Source organism: Chlorocebus sabaeus, chromosome 11 (assembly GCF_047675955.1).
Source record: "Chlorocebus sabaeus isolate Y175 chromosome 11, mChlSab1.0.hap1, whole genome shotgun sequence".
Lineage (NCBI taxonomy): Eukaryota > Metazoa > Chordata > Mammalia > Primates > Cercopithecidae > Chlorocebus > Chlorocebus sabaeus.
The window spans coordinates 95845261-95868974 of record NC_132914.1 but is presented as its reverse complement, the minus strand read 5'-3'; the positions used below and the strand labels follow the sequence as shown (position 1 = coordinate 95868974).

The following is a 23714-nucleotide window of genomic DNA, read 5'->3' as shown; positions in this document are numbered from 1 at the left end:
CCTTTCTAATTAAACCTATTAATTATAATAGTTCTTCTACAGATTCAGCTTTTTTGCATTACGATCATGTCATCTGTGAGTAATGACATGAACCCAGGAGGCATTCTTTCCAGGCTTTCTTTTTATAGTTATATACTGCTTAACGATGTTTTGGTCAATGATGAACTGCATATACAACAGTGGTCCCATAAGATTATAAAGAGGTATTGGCCGGGCGCGGTGGCTCAAGCCTGTAATCCCAGCACTTTGGGAGGCCGAGACGGGCGGATCACGAGGTCAGGAGATTGAGACCATCTGGCTAACACAGTGAAACCCCGTCTCTACTAAAAAATACAAAAAAATAGCCGGGTGAGGTGGCGGGCGCCTGTAGTCCCAGCTACTCGGGAGGCTGAGGCAGGAGAATGGCGAGAACCCGGGAGGCGGAGCTTGCAGTGAGCTGAGATCTGGCCACTGCACTCCAGCCTGGGCGACAGCGCGAGACTCCCTCTCAAAAAAAAAAAAAAAAAAAAAAAAAAAAAAAAAAGATTATAAAGAGGCTGAAAAATTCTCATTGCCTAGCGATACTGTAGCCATCATAATGTTGTAGCACAATTCAGTACTCACATATTTCTGGCGATGCTGGTGTAAACAAACTTACTGTGCGGTCAGTCATATAAGAGTACAGCAAAATCATGTACGGTACTTAATATTTGATAATAATAAATGACTTACTGGTTTATGTGTTTACTGTAATTTTTATCATTACAGTATATTCCTTCTACTTATTAAAAGAAAATTAAGACCAGGTGCAGTGGCTCACGCCTGTAATCCCAGCACTTTGGGAGGCAGAGGCGGGCGGATCACGAGGTCAAGAGATCGAGACCATCCTGGCCAACATGGCGAAACTCTGTCTCTGCTAAAAATACAAAAATTAGCTGGGCACGGTGGTGCGTGCCTGTAGTCCCACTACTCGGGAGGCTGAGGCAGGAGAACTGCTTGAACCCGGAAGGCAGAGGTTGCAGTGAGCCGAGATCGCACCACTGCACTAGCCTGGCAACAGAGCGAGACTCCGTCTCAAAAAAAAAAAAAAAAAAAAAAGAAGATAATTGTAAAACATTCTCAGACAGGTCCTTCTTCAAGAGGTATCCAGAAGAAGGCATTGTTATCACGGGAAATGACAGCTCCATGTGTGTTATGACTCCTGAAGACCTTCCAGTGGGACAAGATGTGCAGGTGAAAGACAGTGATATTGATGTTGACCTTGTGTAGGCCTAGGATAATGTATGTGTTCATGTATTCATTTTCAACAAAGAAGTTTAAAAAGTGAAAAAAGCTTATAACAGGAAAAGCAAACCCATACCATGATTTTAAAAAGAAAAGGGAAAAAAGCTTATAGAATAAAGATACAAAGAAAGAAAATATTTCTGTACAGTTGTACAATGTATTTGTGTTTTAAGTATTATCGCAAAAAAGTAAAAAAGTTTAAAAAATAAACATTTATGAAGTAGAACAGTTTTGGTAAGTTGGCTGGGGGCAGTGGCTCACACCTGTAATCCCAGTACTTTGGGAGTCTGGGGCAGGCAGATCACCTGAAGTCAGGAGTTCAAGACCAGCCTGGCCAAAATAGTGAAACCCTGTCTCTATGAAAAATACAAAAATTAGCTGGGTGTGGTGGCGCATACCTGTAGTCCCAGCTACTCAGGAGGCTTTGAGGTAGGAGAATCACTTGAACCCAGGAGGTGGAGGTTGCAGTGAGCCAAGATTGTGAGTCTCAAAAAAAAAAAGTTTTGGTAAGCTAAGGTTAATTTACTATTGAAGAAAGAAAATTTTAAAAATTTAAAAATAAATTCAATGTGGCCTAAGTGCACAGTGTTTATAAAGTCTACAGTAGCATACAGAACTGCCCTAGGCCTTCACATCCACTCACCATTGACTCACTGACTCACCCAGACCAACTTCCAGTCCTGCAAGCTCCATTCATGGTAACTGCCCTACATAGGTGTACCTTTTTTTTTTTTTTAAATCTTTCATACAGTATTTTTACTATGCTTTTTCTGTTTAAATATGATACACATATACTTACCACTATGTTACATTTGCTTATAGTATTCAGTACCATAACATGCTGTACAAGTTTGCAGCCTCGGAGCAATAGGCTATATATCAGCTAGGTGTGTAGTAGGCTATACCATCTAAGTTTGTGTAGTATACTCTACAGTGTTCCAATGATTCATTTCTCAGAATCCCCATTGTTAAGCGACTCAGGACTATTTTTTTTTTTTTGCCTCATTGTTATTTTATCAATTCCAATACAATCTTGAATAAAACTGGTGATGGTGGACATCCTTGTCTTATCCTTGATCTCAAATGGAAAGCTTTCCAAATTTTACCACATAATGTTCACTCTAATCACTGATTACACCCCGTGTATCTTTATTATCATTCAGATCAAAATATTTTCTAGTTTCTTTTGCAATTGTTTATTTGAATCATGAGTTATTTGAAAGTGCAGTGCTTAATTTCCAAGCAGTTGGGGATTTTATCAATATCGTTCTTTATTGATTTCTAGTTCAGTTCCACTGTACTGAGAGAACATATTATGAATTACTGCACTCTTTTGAAACTTTGGGATCCTGCTTTATGGCTCAGCATATGGTCAATTCTGATTAATGTTTCCAGGAACATGTGCAGTAGGCAGAATTTTTACTCCCATGACCTTCAGCCGCTGGTGTTAATCCTGTGAATGCTTTACACTATATGACAAAAGGACTTTATATCATAGATGTGATTGTTAAAATCAGGAAATTATTCTGAGTTACCCAGATAGGCCTAGTATAATCACATGAACCCTGAAAAGCAGAAGAAGGAGACAGAAGGGAAAGTCAGAGAGATTCAAAAAAGCATGAAGACTCAATCCTCCTTTGCTGGCTTGGAGACAGAGGGGACCAGGTGGAAACCCCAAGGAGGAATTGAATTCTGCCAACATCCTGAATGAGTTTGTATGGGAATTCTTCCCCAGAGCCGCTAGTAAACAATGCAGCTCTGCTGGATCATTGATTTTGGTCCTACCAGGCCCTAAGCAAGGAACCTAGAGGGGCCACACAGAGCCAGAACTTCTGAGATATTAAGTAGGCATTGTTTCAAGCTGCTAGACTTTCAATGGTAGCAATAGAAAACTAAAACAACATGCATCTTGTCTTTGTTATGTGTTCTGTATATATGTTATCGATTGCTATACAATAACCAAATACCCCCATGCAAAATTACTTTCTACAACATTGGGGAGGTGTCACTGTCTAGTGAACTAATGGACGTCTCCTCTCCTTTTATACTAAAAAAAAAAAATACATACACACACACACACACACACGTTTCCACTTCTCTTGATTCTCTCTCTCTATATATATACACACATATACATATACACACAGACACACACACACATATAGGAGGGCGGATCACCTGAGATCAGGAGTTCAAGACCAGCCTGGCCAACATGGCAAAACCCCATCTCTCCTAAAAAATACAAAAATTAGCTGGGCGTGGTGGCATGCGCCTGTAATCCCAGCTACTCGGGAGGCTGAGGTAAGAGAATCACTTGAACCTGGGAAGCAGAGGTTGCAGTGAGCCGAGATCTGGTCACTGCACTCAAGCCTGGGCAACAGAGTGAGACTCTGTCTCAAAAGAAAAAATTACATATATATGTATGTATGTATAACTTCATATATTTAAAAAGTATATATATATTAAATAGAAATGAGGTTTCACTATGTTGACCAGGCTGGTCTTGAACTCCTGGATTCAGGCAATCCTCCTGCCTCAGCCTTCTAAAGTTCTGGGGTTACAGGCGTGAACCACTGTGCCCAGCCCCTTTTTCTTCTTTTTTTCTGAGACATAAGTCTCGCTCTGTCACCCAGGCTGGAGTGCAGTAGCGTGATCTTGGCTCACTGCAATCTCAGCCTCAAGAGTTCAAGCGATTTTCCTGCCTCAGTCCCCCAAGTAGATGGAATTAGAGGCACACACCACCATGCCCAGCTAATTTTTGTATTTTTAGTAGAGATGGGGTTTCACCATGTTGGCCAGGCTGGTCTCAAATCCCTGACCTCAGGTGATTGGCCCGCCTCGGACTCCCAAAGTGTTGGGATTACAGGCGTGAGCCACTGTGCCCGGCAACACCTTGCTTCTTTTTCTCAGCATTTTTGAGATTCACATATGTTGTTGTGTGTATCAATACTTCTTTTTTAAATCTGGCTGAATGCATATACTAGAATTTAACCATTGTGCTTCGTTAGATATTGGGATTGTTTCTAGTTCTTTTGCTACTACGAATAAAAGATCTGTAGACGTTTCCACTTCTCTTCAGAAAATGCTTAGGAGTGGAATTATTGCATCTTACGGTAAGTGTATGCTTAACAATATACAAAAATTGCCAAACTGTTTTTCAAATGTTTTACACTCCCACCAGCAATGTATGAGTTCCAGCTTCTCCACATCCTCATCAATATTTTGTTGTCAAGCTTTTTAATTTCAGCCATTCCAATGGGTACGTAGTTCATCGTAATTTTAATTTGCATTCCTCTGAATACTAATAATGTTGCACCAGTAGTTATTAGCCATTCCTATATTTTGTTAAATATCTGCTGAAACTTGCAATTCTTTCGACTTTTTTTTTTTTGAGATGGAGTCTTGCTCTGTCACCCAGGCTGGAGTGCAGTGGTGCAATCTTGGCCCACTACAACCTCTGCCTCCCGGGTTCAAATGATTCTTCTGCCTCAGCCTCCCAAGTAGCTGGGACTATAGGCGTGCGCCACCATGCTCGGCTAACTTTTGTATTTTTAGTAGAGATTGTTTCACCATATTGGCCAGGCTGGTCTGAAACTCCTGACCTCGTGATCCACTCGCCTCGGCCTCCCAAAGTGGTAGGATTACAGGTGTGAGCCACCATGCCTGGACAATTCTTTAGGTTTTCTTTATATATTCTGAATACAAGTTGTCAGATCTATATAATGCAAATATTTTCTGTGTATGCAGATACATGTAATTATATTAAATTTGCATTATTATTTGCATTATCATTTGGTTCAAAATACTTTCCCTTGTGATTTCTTTGGCCTATGGATTTAATTATGGTATTTAACTTCCAAATATTTGAGGATTTTCCAGGTATCTTTTTGTTGACTTTTAATTCTACCCTGATGAGAAAGTATAGCTTGTTCCAATTTTTTGAGACTTCATTGAGAGGTATTACCCAACAAAAATTGTATCTTTATGAATGCTCCATGTGCCTTTGAGAAGAATGTGTATTCTGCTGTCATTGGATGTAGCATTCTATAAATGTCAATTATGTCAAATTAGTTGAAGGTATTTTAATGTCTTTTATAAACTTGCTGAATTTTTGTTATAATAGTTACTGAAAGAAGAGTGTCGAAATCTCCAACTAGACTTGGTATTTGTCTATTTCTCCTTTTGATTCTGTCACGTTTTGCTTCATGTATTTGGAAGTTTTGTTACTGGGTGCATACACATTTAGGATTTTGTCTTTTTAATAAACTGACCCTTTATGAATGTCTTTTCATTTTTATTTTAATTTTTGAGACAGAATCTCACTCTGTCATCCAGGCTGGAGGGCAGTCGCGCGATCTCAGCTCACTGCAAGCTCCACCTCCCGGGTTCACGCTATTCTCCTGCCTCAGCCTCCCAAGTAGCTGGGACTACAGGCGCCCACGACCACATCCAGCTAATTTTTTTGTATTTTTAGTAGAGACGGGTTTTCACCGTGTTAGTCAGGATGGTCTCGATCTCCCGACCTCATAATCTGCCCACCTCGGCCTCCCAAAGTGCTGGGATTACATGCGTTAGCCACCATGCCCGGCCTGAGTGTCTTTTTAAAAATCTACAGTAATAATCCTTTTCTTAAAGTCTACTTTGGTATTAATGTAACCATTCTGGATTTATTATAGTTTTTTCATGGTGTACTGTTTCATTCATTTTAAACCTGTAACTCTATATTTTAAATGTTTCTTGTAGACAGCATATAGTTGGATCTTACTTTAAAAAATCCAATCTGACAATCTCCAACTTTTAATTTAGACCAAAGTTGTCCAACCCGCAGCCCACGGCTTCATGTGGCCCAACACAAATCCATAAACTTTCTTAAATCACTTCTAATACAATGATATACAGACAGTCCCTTATTTAAGATAGTTCGAAGCAGGGTGTGGTGGCTCACGCCTGTAATCCCACCTCTTTGGGAGTCTGAGGCGGATGGATCACGAGGTCAGGAGATCGAGACCATCCTGGCCAACATGGTAAAACCCCATCTCTACTAAAATACAAAAAATTAGCTGCATGTAGTGGCGCATGCCTGTAGTCTCAGCTACTCGGGAGGCTGAGGCAGAATCGCTTGAACCCAGGAGGGGGAGGTTGCAGTGAGCCAAGATTGTGCCACTGCACTCTAGCCTGGCAACAGAGCAAGATTCCGCCTCAAACAAACAAAAAAAAAGATAGTTCGATTTACCATTTTTCGATTTTATGATGCTGCTAAAGCAACACAAGTTGAGTATATCCCTTGACTTATGATGGTGTAACACCTGGATAAACCCAGTGTAAATCAAGGAGCATCTATAGTTGGATTTAAGACTACCATCTTATACTTGTTTTCTACTTTTTCCAACCCTCCAGTGTTTTTTCCTCTTTTCCCATTTTATTTTGGATTGAGTCTTTTTCTCAGTATTACATTTTATGTACTCCATTGGTTTACTAGCTTTACCTGTTTTGTTATTAATGGCTACCTTAGGGTTTACAATATGCATCTTTAACCTGCTATAGTCTATCTTCAAATAATATTAATCTACATACAAGAACTTGATAACAATATTCATTTTCTTTATTGACATGTATTTTACATTTCATATCCCACAATACAAGATTACAATTTTGTATTGAACAGTAAACTACCTTTTAAAGAAATAAAAACAATTAAGTCTTTAGCCATGAATTTACCATTTCTGGCACTCTTCATTCCTTTGTGTAATTCCAGTTTTAAATCTAGTATTCTTTTCCATTTGTAGTTTTACCTGAAGATACCTTTATTTTGAAGGATATTTTTGCTGGGTATCTACACTGGTATTTCTTTCATCACTTTAAAGATGTTTCATTACTCTCTGACTCGCACTATTACTAATTAGTAGTAACTAATTGTTGTTTACCCATGTCATGTATATAGTTTTCTCCAGTTGCTAAGTTGTCTTTCATTGTTTGAAAAGCTTCACTAAAATTGCCTTGTTTGACTTTGTTTTGGGGTCACTTGAACGTCCTATACTTGGGGTTATATTGTTTCTACGAAGTTAGTAAATTTTCAGCCATTTCTTAAGAAATTTTTTTCCCCTTGCACTCTCTCTCCTCCCTTGGTATTACCATTACATCTATGAAAGACTGCTAGATATTGGCCGGGCGCAGTGGCCCACGCCTGTAATCCTAGCACTTTGGGAGGCCAAGGTGGGCAGATCACCTGGGGTCAGCAGTTCAAGACCAGCCTGACCAACATGGACAAACCCCGTCTCTACTAAAAATACAAAATTAGCCGGGAGTGGAGGTGCATGCCTGCAATCCCAGTTACTCGGGAGGCTGCGGCAGGAGAATCGCTTGAACTTGGGAGACGGAAGTTGACGTGAGCCGAGATCACACCCAGCCTGGGGGACAAGAGTGAAAACTTCATCTCAAGCAAAAAAAAAAGACTGCTAGATACTGTCTCACATACAGGTTACTGAGGCTTTGTTGAGGTTCCTTTTAGCCTTTTCCTCTCTCTGCTTCAGTTTGGATAATTTTTTTTTTAAAGATAGGGTCGTCTCCCGAGTAGCTGGGACTACAGACATGCGCCACCACACCTGTATTTTTCCTACAAAAAAAAAAAAAAAAAGGAAAAGAAATAGGGTCTCATTATGTTGCCCAGCCTGGTTTTGTATTCCTGGGCTTATGTGATCCTCCTGCCTTGGCCTCCCAGGAGCTGGGAATACAGGCAAAAGCCACCACGCCTGGCCAAGACACGAAACATTTCTATCACCTTGCAAGAATCTCTCATACTCCTCCCTAAAGATTAGTAGTATTCTGACTTCTATTGCCATGGACTATTTTTGCTTTTCTACATAAAGAATTTTGAATGGAATAATGCCCTACTTTTTCCCGGCTAGCTCCATTCAACATTGTCTGTTGGGTCCATCATGATGTGACATGTACAGATGTTCCTCAACTTATGATGGGGTATATGTCCCAATAAACCCACCATAAACGTAAGTTGGAAATGCATTTATAGCTGCTAAAGGCTTACATCCCCTTCCTCCAAAAGGAAGGAAAATGTATTCACTGTCACAAGACCAATGTGTTAATATCTGGACAATAAAGTCATTAGTGGTCTATTGTCAGGACTGAATTTTCATACTCAGCTTTGATTTATGCCAAATAAGCACATTTTTACTTGACTATAAGGTGATTATTAGTTTCTCTCAATATAATGAATAGCAATACTTAAATAAGTTATTAATAGACAATATGCTTCAATCTTTATGTTTATTATTATTTTTTGAGATGGAGTTTTGCCCTTTCTGCCCAGGCTGGAGTGCAATGGCAAGATTTCGGTTCACTAAAACCTCTGCCTCCTCAGTTCAAGCAATTCTCCTGTCTCAGCCTCCTGGGTAGCTGGGATTACAGGCACATGCCACCACGCCCGGCTAATTACCAGGTCTGGCTAATTTTTGTATTTTTAGTAGAGATGGGGTTTCATCATATTGGTCAGGCTGGTCTCGAACTAACCTCAGGTTATCCGCCAGTCTCGGCCTCCCCAAGTACTGGGATTACAGGTATGAGCCAACGCGCCCAGCCTATTATTATTTTTGAGACGGAGTTTTGCTCGTCACCCAGACTAGAGTGCAATGGCACGATCTTGGCTCACTGCAACCTTTGCCTCCTAGGTTCAAGCGATTCTCCTGCCTCAGTCTTCTGAGTAGCTGGGGCTGCAGGCATGTGCCACTACACCCAGCTAATTTTGTATTTTTAGTAGAGACAAGGTTTCGCCATGGCCAGGCTGGTCTTGAAACTCCTGACCTCAGGTGACCCGCCCACCTCGGCCTCCCACCTCCCAAAGTGCTGGGATTACACGCATGCGCTACCACACCAAGTGTCAAATGCTTTTAAAATAAACAACTTCCCCAAAGAATGCCTCAACATAAGTTCAAAGAAAATTCTAAAACTGTACCCATGCACCATCAACTACACATTGTATTTACCACAGAGGAAGCATCAAATGGCTGTTGCATTAAGTGTCAAAATTTGGTAACCAATAAATTTCAATCCATTTAAAAACACTGTAAATATAGTATAAATGTTGTCAGTTCAACTAATGATTCCATAATCAGGAGAACTTAACAGAACACATGGAGTCCCCTTGCACTCAAACCCTATGTCTGCTCCTCTACTTTCTCCACAAATCGTTGGTGGAAAGGATGATACGTGAATTCTGAAAAGCTCTCAGTGACCATCAATTCAAGGTGACAGGCTTACAGCCTCTTTCTACTGAGACTTGAATACTGACAAGGGAATAAAAAAGTGTTTAACACAATGACAAAAAGGTAGAGTGAGACAGCAAAAGATACTTCAAAAAGCTGCTTGGAAGATTAAAAAAAAAAAAAAAAAACTTGTCAGGTGTGGTGGCCCACGCCTGTAATCCCAGCACTTTAGGAGGATCACCTGAGGTCAGGCATTCAAGACCAGCCTGGCCAACATGGCGAAACCCCGTCTCTACTAAAAATACAAAAATTAACTAGGCATGTTGGCGCACTTGTAGTCCCAGCTACTCGGGAAGCAGAGACAGGAGAGTCACTTGAACCCGGGAGGCAGAGGGTGCAGTGAGCCAAGATGGCGCCACTGCACTCCAGCCTGGGCAACAGAGCTAGATTCCGTCAAAAAAAAAAGATTAAGAAACAGAAAAAGAATTAACAAAATTAAAGGCTTAAATTTATTATTAATTATTATTATTTTTTTGAGATGGAGTCTCACTCTGTCACCCAGGCTGGAGTGCTACCTCTGTCTCCCAGGTTCAGGTGATTTTTCTGCCTCAGCCTACCGAGTAGCTGGGATTGCAGGCACCCACCACCACACCCTGCTAATTTTTGTATTTTTAGTAGAGATTAAAAATTGTCTTGCCATATTGGCCAGGCTGGTCTCCAACTCCTGACCTCAGCTGATCTGCCTGCCTCAGCCTCCCAAAGTGCGAGGATTGCAGGCGTGAGCCACCGCACTCCGCCAGGTTTAAATTTAAATAGCCACAGAGAAAGATTAAGTGAGACCTTGTCTCAAAGAAAACAAAAACAAAAAAACCTAGGGGTGAGCTACTTTACCCAAAAGAATGCTTCAGAAGTTTGAAACTTAAAAGGCACCACCAAAGTTGTGAAAGGAGCAGGGCTGAACACAGAAGAACTGGTTTAAAGCATGTAAACAGAATTGTTTGGTCTTTTAGGTTCCCTCCTGCCATATCACATGCAACCAGATCCATCACTTCTCAGCTGTATGCAAACATGATGAAGTTTCTTAACACCTCTAACCATCAATTTCCTCATTTGTAATGAGATTACAAAAATGCCTACTCCATAGGATTATCGTGAGGATTGAGTGAATACATATTAAGCACACAGAAAAGTACCCAGGCACATGGTAAGCATGCAATAAAACTTGTTGTTTTAAGTCTTTGATGTGATTTGCTTTCTTATTAATTATGGTGTCTATACTACCTTGAGAAACACTTCTGGGACACATGAATGACGAAGACATAATGGCACTTTCATCTTGTGAGTACAGCTCCATGACATATCACAGTGACACTGGCTTAGTCTCAAAGTAAGACTAACAATCCTAAGGGTCATAGGTAAATACTAAAGACAGTAAAACTGGTGGGGAAAAGGAACTAAGTGTGGGAGAGGTGTCTTGGAGCACTTCTTAATGTCATTCTGTGAGTACAATTGTGACACATTGCTTACCTTTGAATAAATGAGAACCTGATTATAATGATAAGAAGACATATGAACAGACTGAAATAAAACACAATAATCCATAATACCACATAAGAAATGTTATCCAGAAATCACAGTTTATGCTATCTGAAAACCATTTATTGCAACGACAAAACTAGAGGTTAATTACTTTTTATTATTGAATTATATTGTAAAGTCTACATCTACAATTTAATCAGGAAGAAATGCTTTGCATTTACATCAAGGACACATTTATTCTAATGGAATAAAACAGACACACACAAAAGACCAAGTACATGTTTTTAAAAAATGACTACATGTTTCACCTGGTCCTATTTTTGCTATTTGGACCATACTTTTAAGTGAATTGATTTTACATACATGTTAAGTCTGATTTACCTTCCCACATTTTTAAACACTAAATGAAGCTTCTCACAATTTCTAATTATAAACAAAAGACTGAAAACAGTATGGGAAACAAAGTTTAAAAACAAAGAAAAGTTGGGTAAAAGGTGCCCCTTCTATGGCTCATCTCAAAGAAACACTTTTACTCAGACAGGCAAACATTTCTGATCTAGGAGTAAGTTTCCCACTCACTTTGCAAGGACCCACTCATTCTGCAGAAAGACCTACAAGTCTTTCTGGTCTCAACTGCAAAGTACATGAAAATGTGTACAAAAGATCTAAAAGCTAAATATCAGAATAAGGCTAATTGAAATCAAAATTGTGTGCTGGTCTAAATATACATCTTCAGCTTCTTCCTTTTTAATCAGTATTTTTATTTCAGATGTATTTAAAAATAACTTACATTTTTAGTGTGCTTTATGGCCAATGACTGTAAAGTTGAAACTCAAATGAGTCAGTTTAAAACTTTTATGTTTTATTTGATTCTATTGAGATTTTAATCACCTACTACTTTACGTAACCAAGTTATTTATGAGGTAAGTTTCAGCAAAAAAAAACCAAAACAAAACAAAACAAAAAACCCACAAAGATAACCATTTCAAGAGTACACAAAATCATAATGCCGGTCGGGTGCAGTGGCTCACACCTGTAATCCCAGCACTTTGGGAAGCCGAGGCGGGCAGATCACTTGAGGTCAGGAGTTCGAGACCAGCCTGGCCAACATTGTGAAACCCCCACTCTGCCGAGGCAGGAAACTTGCTTGAACCTGGGAGGCAGAGGTTGCACTGAGTCCAGATCGTGCCACTGTACTACAGCCAGGGTGACAAGAGCAAGACTCCATCTCAAAAAAAAAAAAAAATAATAATAATAATGATAATAATGCCCATTTCTTATTCAGAGTATACAACTTTATTAACTACTGCTTATGATGTAATATAAAAGCAAGTCCTTTTTGTACTTTCTTTTTTTTGAGATGGAGTCTTGCTCTGTCGCCAGGCTGGAGCGCAGTGATGTAATCTTGGCTCACTGCAACCTCCGTCTCCCGGGTTCAAATGATTCTCCTGCCTCAGTCTCCCTAGTAGATGGGACTACAGGCATGCACCACCACACCCAACTATTTTTTTTGTATTTTTAGTAGAGACGGGGTTTCACCATGTTGGCCAGGATGATCTTGATCTCTTGACCTCGTGATCCACCCGCCTTGGCCTCCCAAAGTGCTGGGATTACAGGCGTGAGCCACCGCGCCCAGTCCATTTTGTACTTTCTAATCAAATTATGCTGGGAAATATAGGGCTTTTTTTTTAAAGCCTGGCAAAATTTGTTTCTGGTAACAAGACAATGCAATAATGAATCCAAATGAAACATAAGACCAGTGTTTACAATTTCTAACTTCTAAACAAACATACACACACTTATCTAAAACGTATTTTGGTAGCAAACTGGATGACTGAATAAATGTTTTGCTGTAAATAAAAAATACAAATTTCCAATTATAGCCTTATAGCTAGCCAAACAGCTTTTCAAAACATGTATAGCCAGCTAACAATTCTCTAAAATACGTATGTTACACTAAAGGATCTCTGCTAAAAATCTACTGTATGTAAATGGGTCTCACTGAAGTAGGACTTTCATGATACTGTGTCTTAAAAAGTGAGTATAACAGGGCTACAAGAATATTACTATTAATAAAGGTTACAGAAGAGATTATTGCTGTACTTTTCCTCATAAACACCATCAAACTTTGTTGCAGTTACAAAAAGTACAACCGAGTTACTTTTCCTCTTACTGAATTTCATTATGTTTCACATATTTGTAGTTTTTATTCAGCAGAGAATAATTCTTAAAATCTTTTCTGTAAGAATTCTAAGTATTTAAATGTGTAGCTTCACATTACACTACCATGTTTCGCCCTTCTTGTTTCCCAAATACACAAAAAACATATACATTTTTTCAAAAATGAAATAAGATGCTCACATTAAAAAAATAAAGCCTACAAAAAGTTCCAGAGCTAAAAAAGATTATTCATATGGCACAAAGTGATCTCCTACTAGTCCAAAGTTCAAAAACATTTTAATGAAGTCCATTCCTATATATTTTGTTTGCTTTTCAATGAAATACTACATTTATTGAGGCAAAATCACATTATTTTTAGTTCTTGGAGTCAACAAGTGTACACAAATGTTTTTCAACACAGTTATTAAAAATAGGAGACCAAGTTGAATGTGCCAAAGAGATACCATTCAGTTGGATTTTCTAGGGTCAACATGAAGAAAATTAGAGAAGGGATTTACTTGGTTGGTTTCCATAGCTTGATAGACCAAAAACAAAAAAACTGCCACAATAACAAACAGCAAAATTTTTATCCATACGGGAATGGAGCGTCCCTTTTTTGTCTTTTCTGACTTGACATCTGCCAAGGGAACATACTTAGGAACATATTTAGATGAAAAAGACTCCTCCATCCTGAAATCACTGAGTTCTAATGGCCGGCCTGCAGCCCCTTTGATTGGTCTGCGGCAACTAGCACTGTTGGGAGTGAAAGGAGGAAGAGAAAAATAATTTTAGATAAAGGCATGATTTAGAGAAATAACATAAAATGTCATTGCCACTCCTAATTCCAAGCACACTCCCTGAGATAACAGTAGAGAAAACTGATACATACAAAGCAGTGAGGTCAGTCAGCATATTTAAAACTTCTACACATTTTCTATTTTAAAAGATGGGCCAGGTGTGATGGCTCACGCCTGTTAATCCCAGCACTTTGGGAGGCTGAGGTGGGCGGATCACCTGAAGTCAGGAGTTCAAGACCAGCCTGGCCAACATGGTGAAACCCTGTCTCTACAAAAATACAAAAATTAGCCAGGCATAATGGCGGGTGCAATTCCAGCTACTCGGGAGGCTGAGGGGGGAGGACTGCTTGAACCTGGGTGGTGGAGGTTATAGTGAGCTGAGATAGTGTCACTGCACTCCAGCCTGGGCGACAAGAGTGAGACTCTGTCTCAAAAAAAAAAAAAAAAAAAAAGTTAGATGCATCCTTTATTAGAAAAGAATATTCAGAACACTGATAAATAGTCACTAAACTGCCTTCTGAAAGGCTCTTCAAAGCTAATGTTTAGGAGTAGAGGAAAAACAAAACATAGTTTTGGTTGTGTTTCTTTCAGTTAAAAATTAAGATATATATACACAGTCTTTTCAATTATTAAAGAGAAATTCAGGGGGAAAAAGTATTTCTCACTAGATTTTCGTTTAGATTTTAACATATAAATTAAGTAGTAAGTAAATGATTTATTTAAAATCCTCCATTTACCAACTGCAATTTTGAAACTCATTCAACTTCCAAGAATATTTACTGGTGGGCTTAGGGGAATTAAACTGCTCCCAAAAGAACAGTTCATTCACTTATTTATTTAAGAGTCGGGGAGTAGACAGAATCTCATTATGTTGCCCAGACCGGTCTTGAACTCCGGGCTCAAGCGATCCACCTGCCTTAGTCTCTTGAGTAGCTGGGACCATAGGCATGTACCACTGTACCTGGCTCCAAAAGAACAGCTTAATTCTGAGCAGAGGTACAGTAACTTTGCGATGAATAATTAAAAATAAAGATTCCCTACTAGAATATGCTAGTACTTGTTTCAATGTATCTGAATACCTAATTCCTGTTGGTGTAGATGCTTCATAGGGGAACATTTCCTTAAGAATATCCCTTTCTACTCTTCTTTCCTCTGTTTTTTCTCCCACCTAATAAGAAACAAACAAACAACCACAAGTTAAAATTTAGTGTAAACGTGCAATAATTAAAACATAAATAGTAAGTTTTAGAGAACAAAATGCCCTTACATCTATCACAGATTTTACAACTGCCATTTCTAAATTAATATCTAGGTATCCACATGCTTCCAAGGCTCTTGGAATTTCAAATTTCAAATTTGAAAAACTTCAAATTTCTTGAAGATACCTTATATATGTGGTTATTGGAGTGAAAAACTGCTACACATTCAAATAACTGGGGGGAAAAAATTCAGTAATCTAACATAGCAATGCTAATTCCCTCACTGATTTTCTGTTTTTTACTATTAAAGTATATCGTTGGGCCAGGCACGGTGGCTCACACCTGTAATCCCAGTACTTTTGGAGGCTGAGGCGGGTGGACCTGAGGTCAGGAGTTTGAGACCAGCCTGACCAACATGGTGAAACCCTGTCTCTACTAAAAATACAAAAATTAGCTGGGCGTGGTGGCGGGCACCTGTAATCCCAGCTACTCAGGAAGCTGAGGCAGGAGAATCGCTTGAACCCAGGAGGCAGAGGTTGCAGTGAACTGAGATCGCGCCACTGCACTCCAGCCTGGGTAACGGAGCAAGACTCTGTTTCCAATAATAACAAAAAGTATATTGTTTCTTCATTAATTAAGAATTCTGTAGTAAAAGATAAAATACAGAAGATACTCAATTAACATGAAACTTTAGCAAATTTTATGTTTTAAAATTATACTCAATGAAATATGCCCAAATTAAAAAATATATAAAATAATGTTTAGCTTGTTTTGCTGTTTACCTTTATGTCCAGAACAAAATAATGTTTCAGCTCCTTTTGTAAAGATTCATTCAAATTAAAATGCATCATGCAGTTAGTACTTTCAAGCTTATACAAGAGTTAACCCATTCCAGCACCATATAAAGTTATCTTAAAGTGTCTTATTTGACCCGTCAACAAAATAAAGTGTAGCCTCCCTCACAGCCCAGCAGCACTTTCAAACTTGCATCCATGACAAACAGAACATATTATAAGCAGAACACAAATGACCACTCCCTTGAAAACTGGAACTTAAGAGGGATACAGTGGCAAGAGGATAGTATTAGCATGTCATACTATATTAATTTCTGTTTTCACTAATAAAAGTGTCCTTAAAATAATTTATGCATATTTACACACTCCACCCAACAAAGAAAGCTCTGCTCCCTCCCACTCCAAAAAAAAAAAAAAAAAAAAAACCAAATAGAAGTATTTCCTCTTTGAAAGATCAATGATAGCATCGATCTAAATTGTATTCATTTACTTCAGCTCTTGTCAATGGTTTCTTTGGTGCTCTTCTGGGTATGTCTGAGAATTCAGTGATTGGCAGAATAGGAGATGCATGCTTGAAATTTCCAGTCACCCTATTGACAACCTGCCAAGATTCAAATTATTCAGACTCAGAATTATCCAAACATAACACAGACACTTAAAAAGAAAAGAAAGATATTTTATCTCTGTAATATTAGAAATTTTCCCTTAGTAAAGATTTAAGCAACAGAGCCTACAAACACAACTTAGTGCCTCACATGTGAAGCCTCATTCTTCAAATATTTTAACAAAAAATATTCTTATACTTTCTTGTACAATGAATTAGATTTCTTTACATAAATTGAATATTATAGGAAAATCCTAAAATTCAGAACTACATGGGGAAAATCCGTTTAAAATTGTTAAAAAAAAAAAATGTAAATTTGAGATTTGCGAAAATTCACCACCTCCCCATTTCCAATTAAAGGGTAATTTACAAAGAATACCACTTGTATAGTTTATGAAACATATTTACTAAGGATTCGTTGCTTGAAGCCATTATAGTTTCAGCTATGGGAGTACTCTCTGAAATTACTGGACCATCTATACGAAAATGTTCTGAAGTTTCCACCTGTTAGTTTGAAAACAAAACAAAAACAATAAATATAAAATAATACTAAAACCCTACCAATCTGAAAACCCAATTCTAAGGAATAAGCCTTGCATCACCCTTTTCCTTGGAGTTCTTCTTGACCCTCTTGTAGATTCCCTAGTTAATGCCTGCAGAGGTCCGCCTTTTGAAGATCCACTTGTCCATTCAGTTTCAGTTACTCCAGCTTGAGAATAGCTCTATTCAAGCATCAACACATTAAAAAGTCATATTCTAACACCAAATACTTTTATAATGGCCATACTGGCACACTGAGAAGCCAGGAAATAAGTCTCCAAATGCCAGCATTTACAAACGATGCTATGCCCTCAAAATATTCCTAAATGTATTAATTGAACTGGTATTTAGGCATCAGAAAACACTTAAAAAGTGGTAAAATACACTGAAGAATCTACCTATAGTAGCTCACAAATTATCATAAAAATGCTGGGAAAAAAAAGCACATCAACTATCACCAGTTCCCTTTTTGACTCTCTGTTTGCTATTTGGTTCTAGTATTGGAGATACATCTCTGACTAAACAAAAAGCTGACTGATCATGACTTACAAGAAAGTCATCTATTATAAGTCAGTTTCCTTTTAGAACAAAAATACAAACTTGTAATTGTTAGCATAGACTAAACATTATTTTCATATGGTTAGAATCATTTTAGTAGAATCAGTTTAAATTATAATCCCACACATAGCTTACTTGAACTAAAAAATTCTCAGGTGTCAAACTTTTCTTGGAAACAGATACAAAATTAGGTAGCCACAAAAACCCTGTGGTCACTCTTTAATAAACATGTAAGCCTAATGTCACTTTCAAATCTCAACGCTATCCATGTCACTACAGAAAGATAGAAAACAGCTGTCTCAGAATCTCAGTCTCAGATTAATTTCTACGTTTCACTGATCATTCCTCATTTTTAAAAATCCAGCATTTCTTACATACTAGTTTAAAACCCATTAGATCAGTTCTTCTTAAATTGTAATGTGCCTATCAATCACTTGAAGCTTTTGTTAAATGCAGATTCTGATTCTGTAGCTCTCGGGTAGGGCCCGAAATTCCACATTCCAAGTAGCAAGGTTTTCAGTTTTGAAGCCGCTATTACCAGATGATTCTTTTAAATTCTTTTAACTAGAGAACATCGGTCAATGATCAGTATTATAGTACAGTGTGCTTCTGTTGTCACTTTTGCTTTCACGCTAATATTTAACCTAGATTACTGATGGTTTTATGTCCAAGTCAGTGTCTATTAAATTTAAAGACAGATTTTTTTTTCAAACTTTAATCTTGTGACAGGAGTGGTCATCCAATAAATACGCCTAAATGGCTAGAAGTAATACTTCCAAAACCCCAAAAGTTACAGACATAGTCTCATAAATCATTGTTTTGTATTTATCTATATTTAGAATTGACATTATAAGAGTTTTAAGTCACAATCTGAATCTCTGGGTTCCTTATCCTATCAACTAGGAAATATTTGCTGAATGCAAAATTATTGTCGAAAGAGAAATTTGTAAACAAATTACAGACATACACAGAGTAACTGCTTTCTTATTTTTATTTTTTGAGACAGACTCTCGCTCTGTCGCCCAGGCCAGAGTACAGTGGCGCAATCTCGGCTCACAGCAACCTCCACCTGCGAGGTTCAAGCAATTTTCCTGCCTCACCCTCCTGAGTAGCTGGGATTACAGGCACGCACCAGCACGCTTAGCTGAATTTTTCGTATTTTTAGTAGAGACGGGGTTTCGCCATGTTGGCCAGGCTGGTCTCCTGACCTCAGGTGATCCACCCACCTGGGCCTCCCGAAGTGCTGGGATTATAGGCATGAGCCACTGTGCCTGGTCAGAGTATGTCCTTTTCAATAGTCAAATTCCCTACTATTTGAATAGAAGGAAAGGTAGTATTATAATCTGAGATTCTCAATCCTTGTGGCACAGTATCATCAAGGAGAGAAAAAAAAGAAAAAGCAAATGCCCCCAACTACCATAACCAATTAGATCGAATATCATCAGGGTCTGGGAATATATAATTTCTAAAGCTCCTGAGATAAGTAAAAGCCATCTTAAAGGCCTCACTATCAATTTAAGTAAAACATGACCAATATGGTTACTCATACTAACTTTATTAAAAAACAACAACAACAAAAAACACCAGCCTCATATTCCTCCATTTGAGAACAGTACTTTCAAACACTGCGGGTGGGAATGCAAAATGCTTCAACTCACATGCAGAGAAATGTAATGGTGAAATTACCTAGCAATTTCACTTGTAGGCTTCCCCAAGATAAACTGGCAAAAAACATGCAATGACACATGCAAAATGTTGCTCTATGGTTCATCCTTGCATTATTCATAATAACATACAGCTGAAAACAACTCAAATATTCACCAAATGGAGAGTGGTTAAATAAATTACAGTACATCCATAAAATGCAACACATAAAATGCAGCTGTACAAAGCAATGAAGAAGATGGCTACATTCTTATATGGAGTGATCTCTAGGATATGTGTTTAGGTTAAAAATGGAAATGTACAAAGCAGGCTGCATTTTATGTAAAAGGGGAGCATATAAAAATCTATATATTTACTTGTATTTTCAAAAAGAAACAAAATATAATCAAAACTTAATAAAAATGGTTATCTATAGATGGAAGGGAAAAGGACAGAAGCCAGAATTCCAACTCTACCTTATTTTGTCTATATAAAACTACATTATACTCTCAACACAATTAAAAAATAATAATAATTAAAAAATCCTAGTATTAGAGAACAAAAAAAATCTATTAAGTTGGTGGCTGCATGACACAAAGACAAAAATTACTTCAAGTGACTTTAAGTACAGTATTTTGACTTTACATTCTAGTGGGATATGTCCTAAAGACAAGAAAAACAAAATCCCAAATTACATATAACAGCCTTATTGTTACTAGTAATACCATATTATTTAAAAACACATACATGTGATACTTACGTAAGTAACAATATCATTTGAAGAACCAAGATATTCAGCATAAGATAAAAAAGATACAAGTATAATGCCCAAAATTAGCCTGTATTTAAAAATTTGAAATGTCACCATTAATTCATGATTTACCTAGCACTACCTACTGAAAAGACCCAGAAACAATGACAGCCACTAGGAATGAACATGTCAGCATCCAAATTGTTGCTTCCAAATAGTATTTTCTATTAGAAGGATCAGGGTTCCTTGGAAACATGGCTGATTCCAGGTATGACGCAGGAAGCATACATGAGCCTGGGATGTCTTACTGTTCCAGAAAACAAGGAACTATCAAATATCAAAGATAAATGGGGGAAGAAATTAAAAAATACAGGAACCAACTTAGTAATTCCTAATGGCTAGAGATGGCACAATGTAAACATCAAAAAAGAATGATGACTGTAACTGATCATAAATCCAATACATAAAAAATCTCAAAATAATAGACCTAGGCAATCATCATCAATGACTGTTAGAAACATTAAATGAAAGGGCAATGTGGAACTTTGTAACAGATGGATTAAGCTTTCAACACCTAAATCAATTACTAATTTTAGCATCCTCAGAAAGACATTCTATACCTCCTGAAACGATGTAACAGGAAGGCCACAATATCATTTATTAAGTATTCTTGTGAAAGAAACTGAACGTGGATCTGACCAACCCCCTGGATCTGTGCCGTCCAATATGGTAGGCCACTAGCCACATGAGGCCATTTAAATTTAATTAAAATTAAAACATCGTTTCAGTCGGGCGCAGTGGCTCACGCCTGTAATCCTAGCACTTTGGGAGGCTGAGGCGGATGGATCACCTGAGGTCGGGAGTTTGAGACCAGCCTGATCAACATGGAGAAATCCCGTCTCTACTAAAAACACAAAATTAGCCGGGTGTGGTGGCACATGCCTGTAATCCCAGCTACTCAGGAGGCTGAGGCAGGAGAATCGCTTGAACCTGGGAGGCGGAGGTTGTGGTGAGCTGAGATCATACCAGCCTGGGCAAAAGAGTGAAACTCCATCTCAAAACAACAAAAACAACAACAAAGAAAAACAGAGTTTCTCAGCCCCACCAGTCACCATCCAAGTATTCAATAGCTAGTGGCTACTGTAATGGATAGCAGAGATATAAAAAATTTATATCGCAGAAAGGTTTACTACATACCCTCACTACAGATCTAACCCACTCTACAGGAAATGCAGCGAATACAGAAGCTAATTAAATGACATAAAGAAGCAACCTAACAAACCCAGAATGTTGGGAAATTCTGTAATGACCTAGTTTCTTCACCAAATAAATGGAGGGAAGAGAAACAGTTACAGTGGTAATAGCTACAGACTTGAGCGAGAAAAACAACCAAAAATCAAACCAGGTATGTGGATCCTGTTTGGATCCTGATTTGAACAACATAATCATAAATGAAACATTACTGAAACCAGAGGAATTTAAACATGAATTAGACACGAATAAATTATTAATCTTATTAGGTGTGATACTGGCATTGTCACTGGAACGGCACTTATCTTTCAGAGATATATGCTACAATGCTGACTTTTTAATGTGTGAAACATGTCAAAGATTGCTTTAATATACTCCAGGAAAAAGCAAAACAAAAAAAATCAAAAGCAATTTAAGGCCGGGCGCGGTGGCTCATGCTTGTAATCCCAGCAATCTGGGAGGCCAAGGCAGGTGGCTCACTTGAGGTCAGGAGTTCGAGACCAGCTTGGCCAACATGGTGAAAACCTGTTCTCTACTAAAAATACAAAAACTAGCCGGGCATGGTGGCGGGAGCCTGTAATCCCGGCTACTCAGGAGGCTGAAGCAGGAAAACTGCTCGAACCCAGGAGGCGGAGGTTGCAAGTAAGCTGAGATTGTGCCATTGCACTCCAGCCTGGGCGATAGAGTGAGACTCAGTCTCAAAAAAAAAAAAGTAATTTAAAAAGCTGGAGAGTGTGGGGTGATGAAACCAGACTGGTAAAACCCTGACAACTGCGGCACATCTATGACTGGAGGGTCATTAAACTCTTCCTCCACTCTTCTACATGTTTTAAATTTTCTGCAATAAAGCCACTGTCTAACTCTGCCTGTCATCTAAACTTACACTCCTTTGACTATTCTGCCCCTCAGTTTAGATTTGTCAACTCAATTATCCCTTAGACCATCTTTAATACTATGTCTCCTCCCCTTCTTTAAACCTAGTATCTGATCAGTCACATGCTCTTGCTGGCACCACATCATCTTCACTTCAAACTCTGGACCAAAATTCTCCATGCTTGTCGGTTTCGGTGTGCTTCACCAAATTTTCCTAAGTTCTCTTGTTATTTCCTTATTCTTCAGCATGCTCCTGAAGCTATTTGTTAGGACTACTACATAAAAGAGCAATAAAATATGTATTCCAGTATTTGGTTCTATGTTAACAAAATCTTCATTTATTCAATGCTCTGTACGTTTTTGTAACAAAGATCATTTCTAACAAATGGTTCTGAAATCAACTTATCAACTACATCAAATGAAGAGAGAGACTTGGCTTTAAGGAATCAAGAATAACTCCTCTAAGGATTTGATTTTAAAACAACAAACAGGCCGGGCGCAGTGGCTCACGCCTGTAATCCCAGCACTTTGGGAGGCTGATGCAGGTGGATCACCTGAGGTCAGGAGTTCGAGACCAGCCTGGCCAACAGAGTGAAACCCCGCCTCTACTAAAAATACAAAAATTAGCTGGGCTTGGTGGCACGTGCCTGTAATCTCAGCTACTTGGGAGGCTGTGGCAGGAGAATCGCTTGAGCCCGGCAGGGTTGGAGGTTGCAGTGAGCTGGGATCACGCCACTGCACTCCAGCCTGGATGACAAGAACAAAACTTCATCACAAACAAACAAACAAAAAAAGTGACAAACAGGAGATGGAAAAGATAACCAACTAGACAAATCTTCCAGCTAGACATAGTAAGGGTAAGGAAAATGACTCTAGGAATAGCTGTCTTATAAAGCATCAGCCAAATCAATGCTACGTTAGTCAATAATTTGTTCTCTGTAAACAATACTAGGTTAGTCAATAATTTGTTCTCTGTTCATTTACACCTATGCTTATTTTCTCCTTAGTTTCCTACATTTCCCTTTTGAAAAACTGAAATGCCTCTCCCACAATAGAAAAGGTAAATTTTCATCTGAAATAAGGAAAGAAAACTGTAGTCTTAGGACCAGACTAGCATCTGAGTTTAGGGAAGAATCACAGAAGACAAGACAGGCAAACATAAAATCAAAGTCAAAAATCTAGAGACAAAGACACAAATATAAAACCCTTCAATTGCTTTTTAAAGAAATTGTATCAAAAGTGTCTTGATATTTCCACCTATTAAAATATTTCTTTCAAAATGCTGTATAACTGGTTTTGAACTACATTTAGCACAGACTCAAACACAAATGAGACATTTATTAAAAAGTTGCTTTTGCCGTAATTGCAGGCTACACTACTGACAAAACCCATAAAGTTTAGATTTTTAGTATCATTTAACAACAGAATTAAATTTATTGAACGTGCTGGAATCTGGGTGTCAACAGTTAAAGACTAAAATACGGATTAGTGTTGTCAGGAGGTTATTTATACCTGTACATGGTGA

At 38.3% G+C, this 23714-nt stretch overlaps 1 protein-coding gene across 3 annotated transcripts in view; it reads right to left on the bottom strand.

The window, feature by feature from the left end:
- Window positions 1–11155: 11155 nt before the first annotated feature.
- Window positions 11156–23714, bottom strand: part of TMPO (thymopoietin) — a 35575-nt gene continuing 23016 nt past the window's right edge. The window contains exons 5-9 of one of the 3 annotated variants that reach the window (XM_008004337.3): window positions 17175–17294; window positions 16981–17076; window positions 16459–16569; window positions 15055–15143; window positions 11156–13931 (exon numbers count right to left, since the gene is read on the bottom strand). In XM_008004337.3, coding sequence (XP_008002528.1) covers window positions 13646–13931; window positions 15055–15143; window positions 16459–16569; window positions 16981–17076; window positions 17175–17294 — 702 coding nt within the window. In that variant the 3' untranslated portion in view covers window positions 11156–13645. The remainder of the gene's footprint in view (window positions 13932–15054; window positions 15144–16458; window positions 16570–16980; window positions 17077–17174; window positions 17295–23714) is intronic. The other 2 variants (XM_008004339.3, XM_008004340.3) reach the window with 2 other exon arrangements.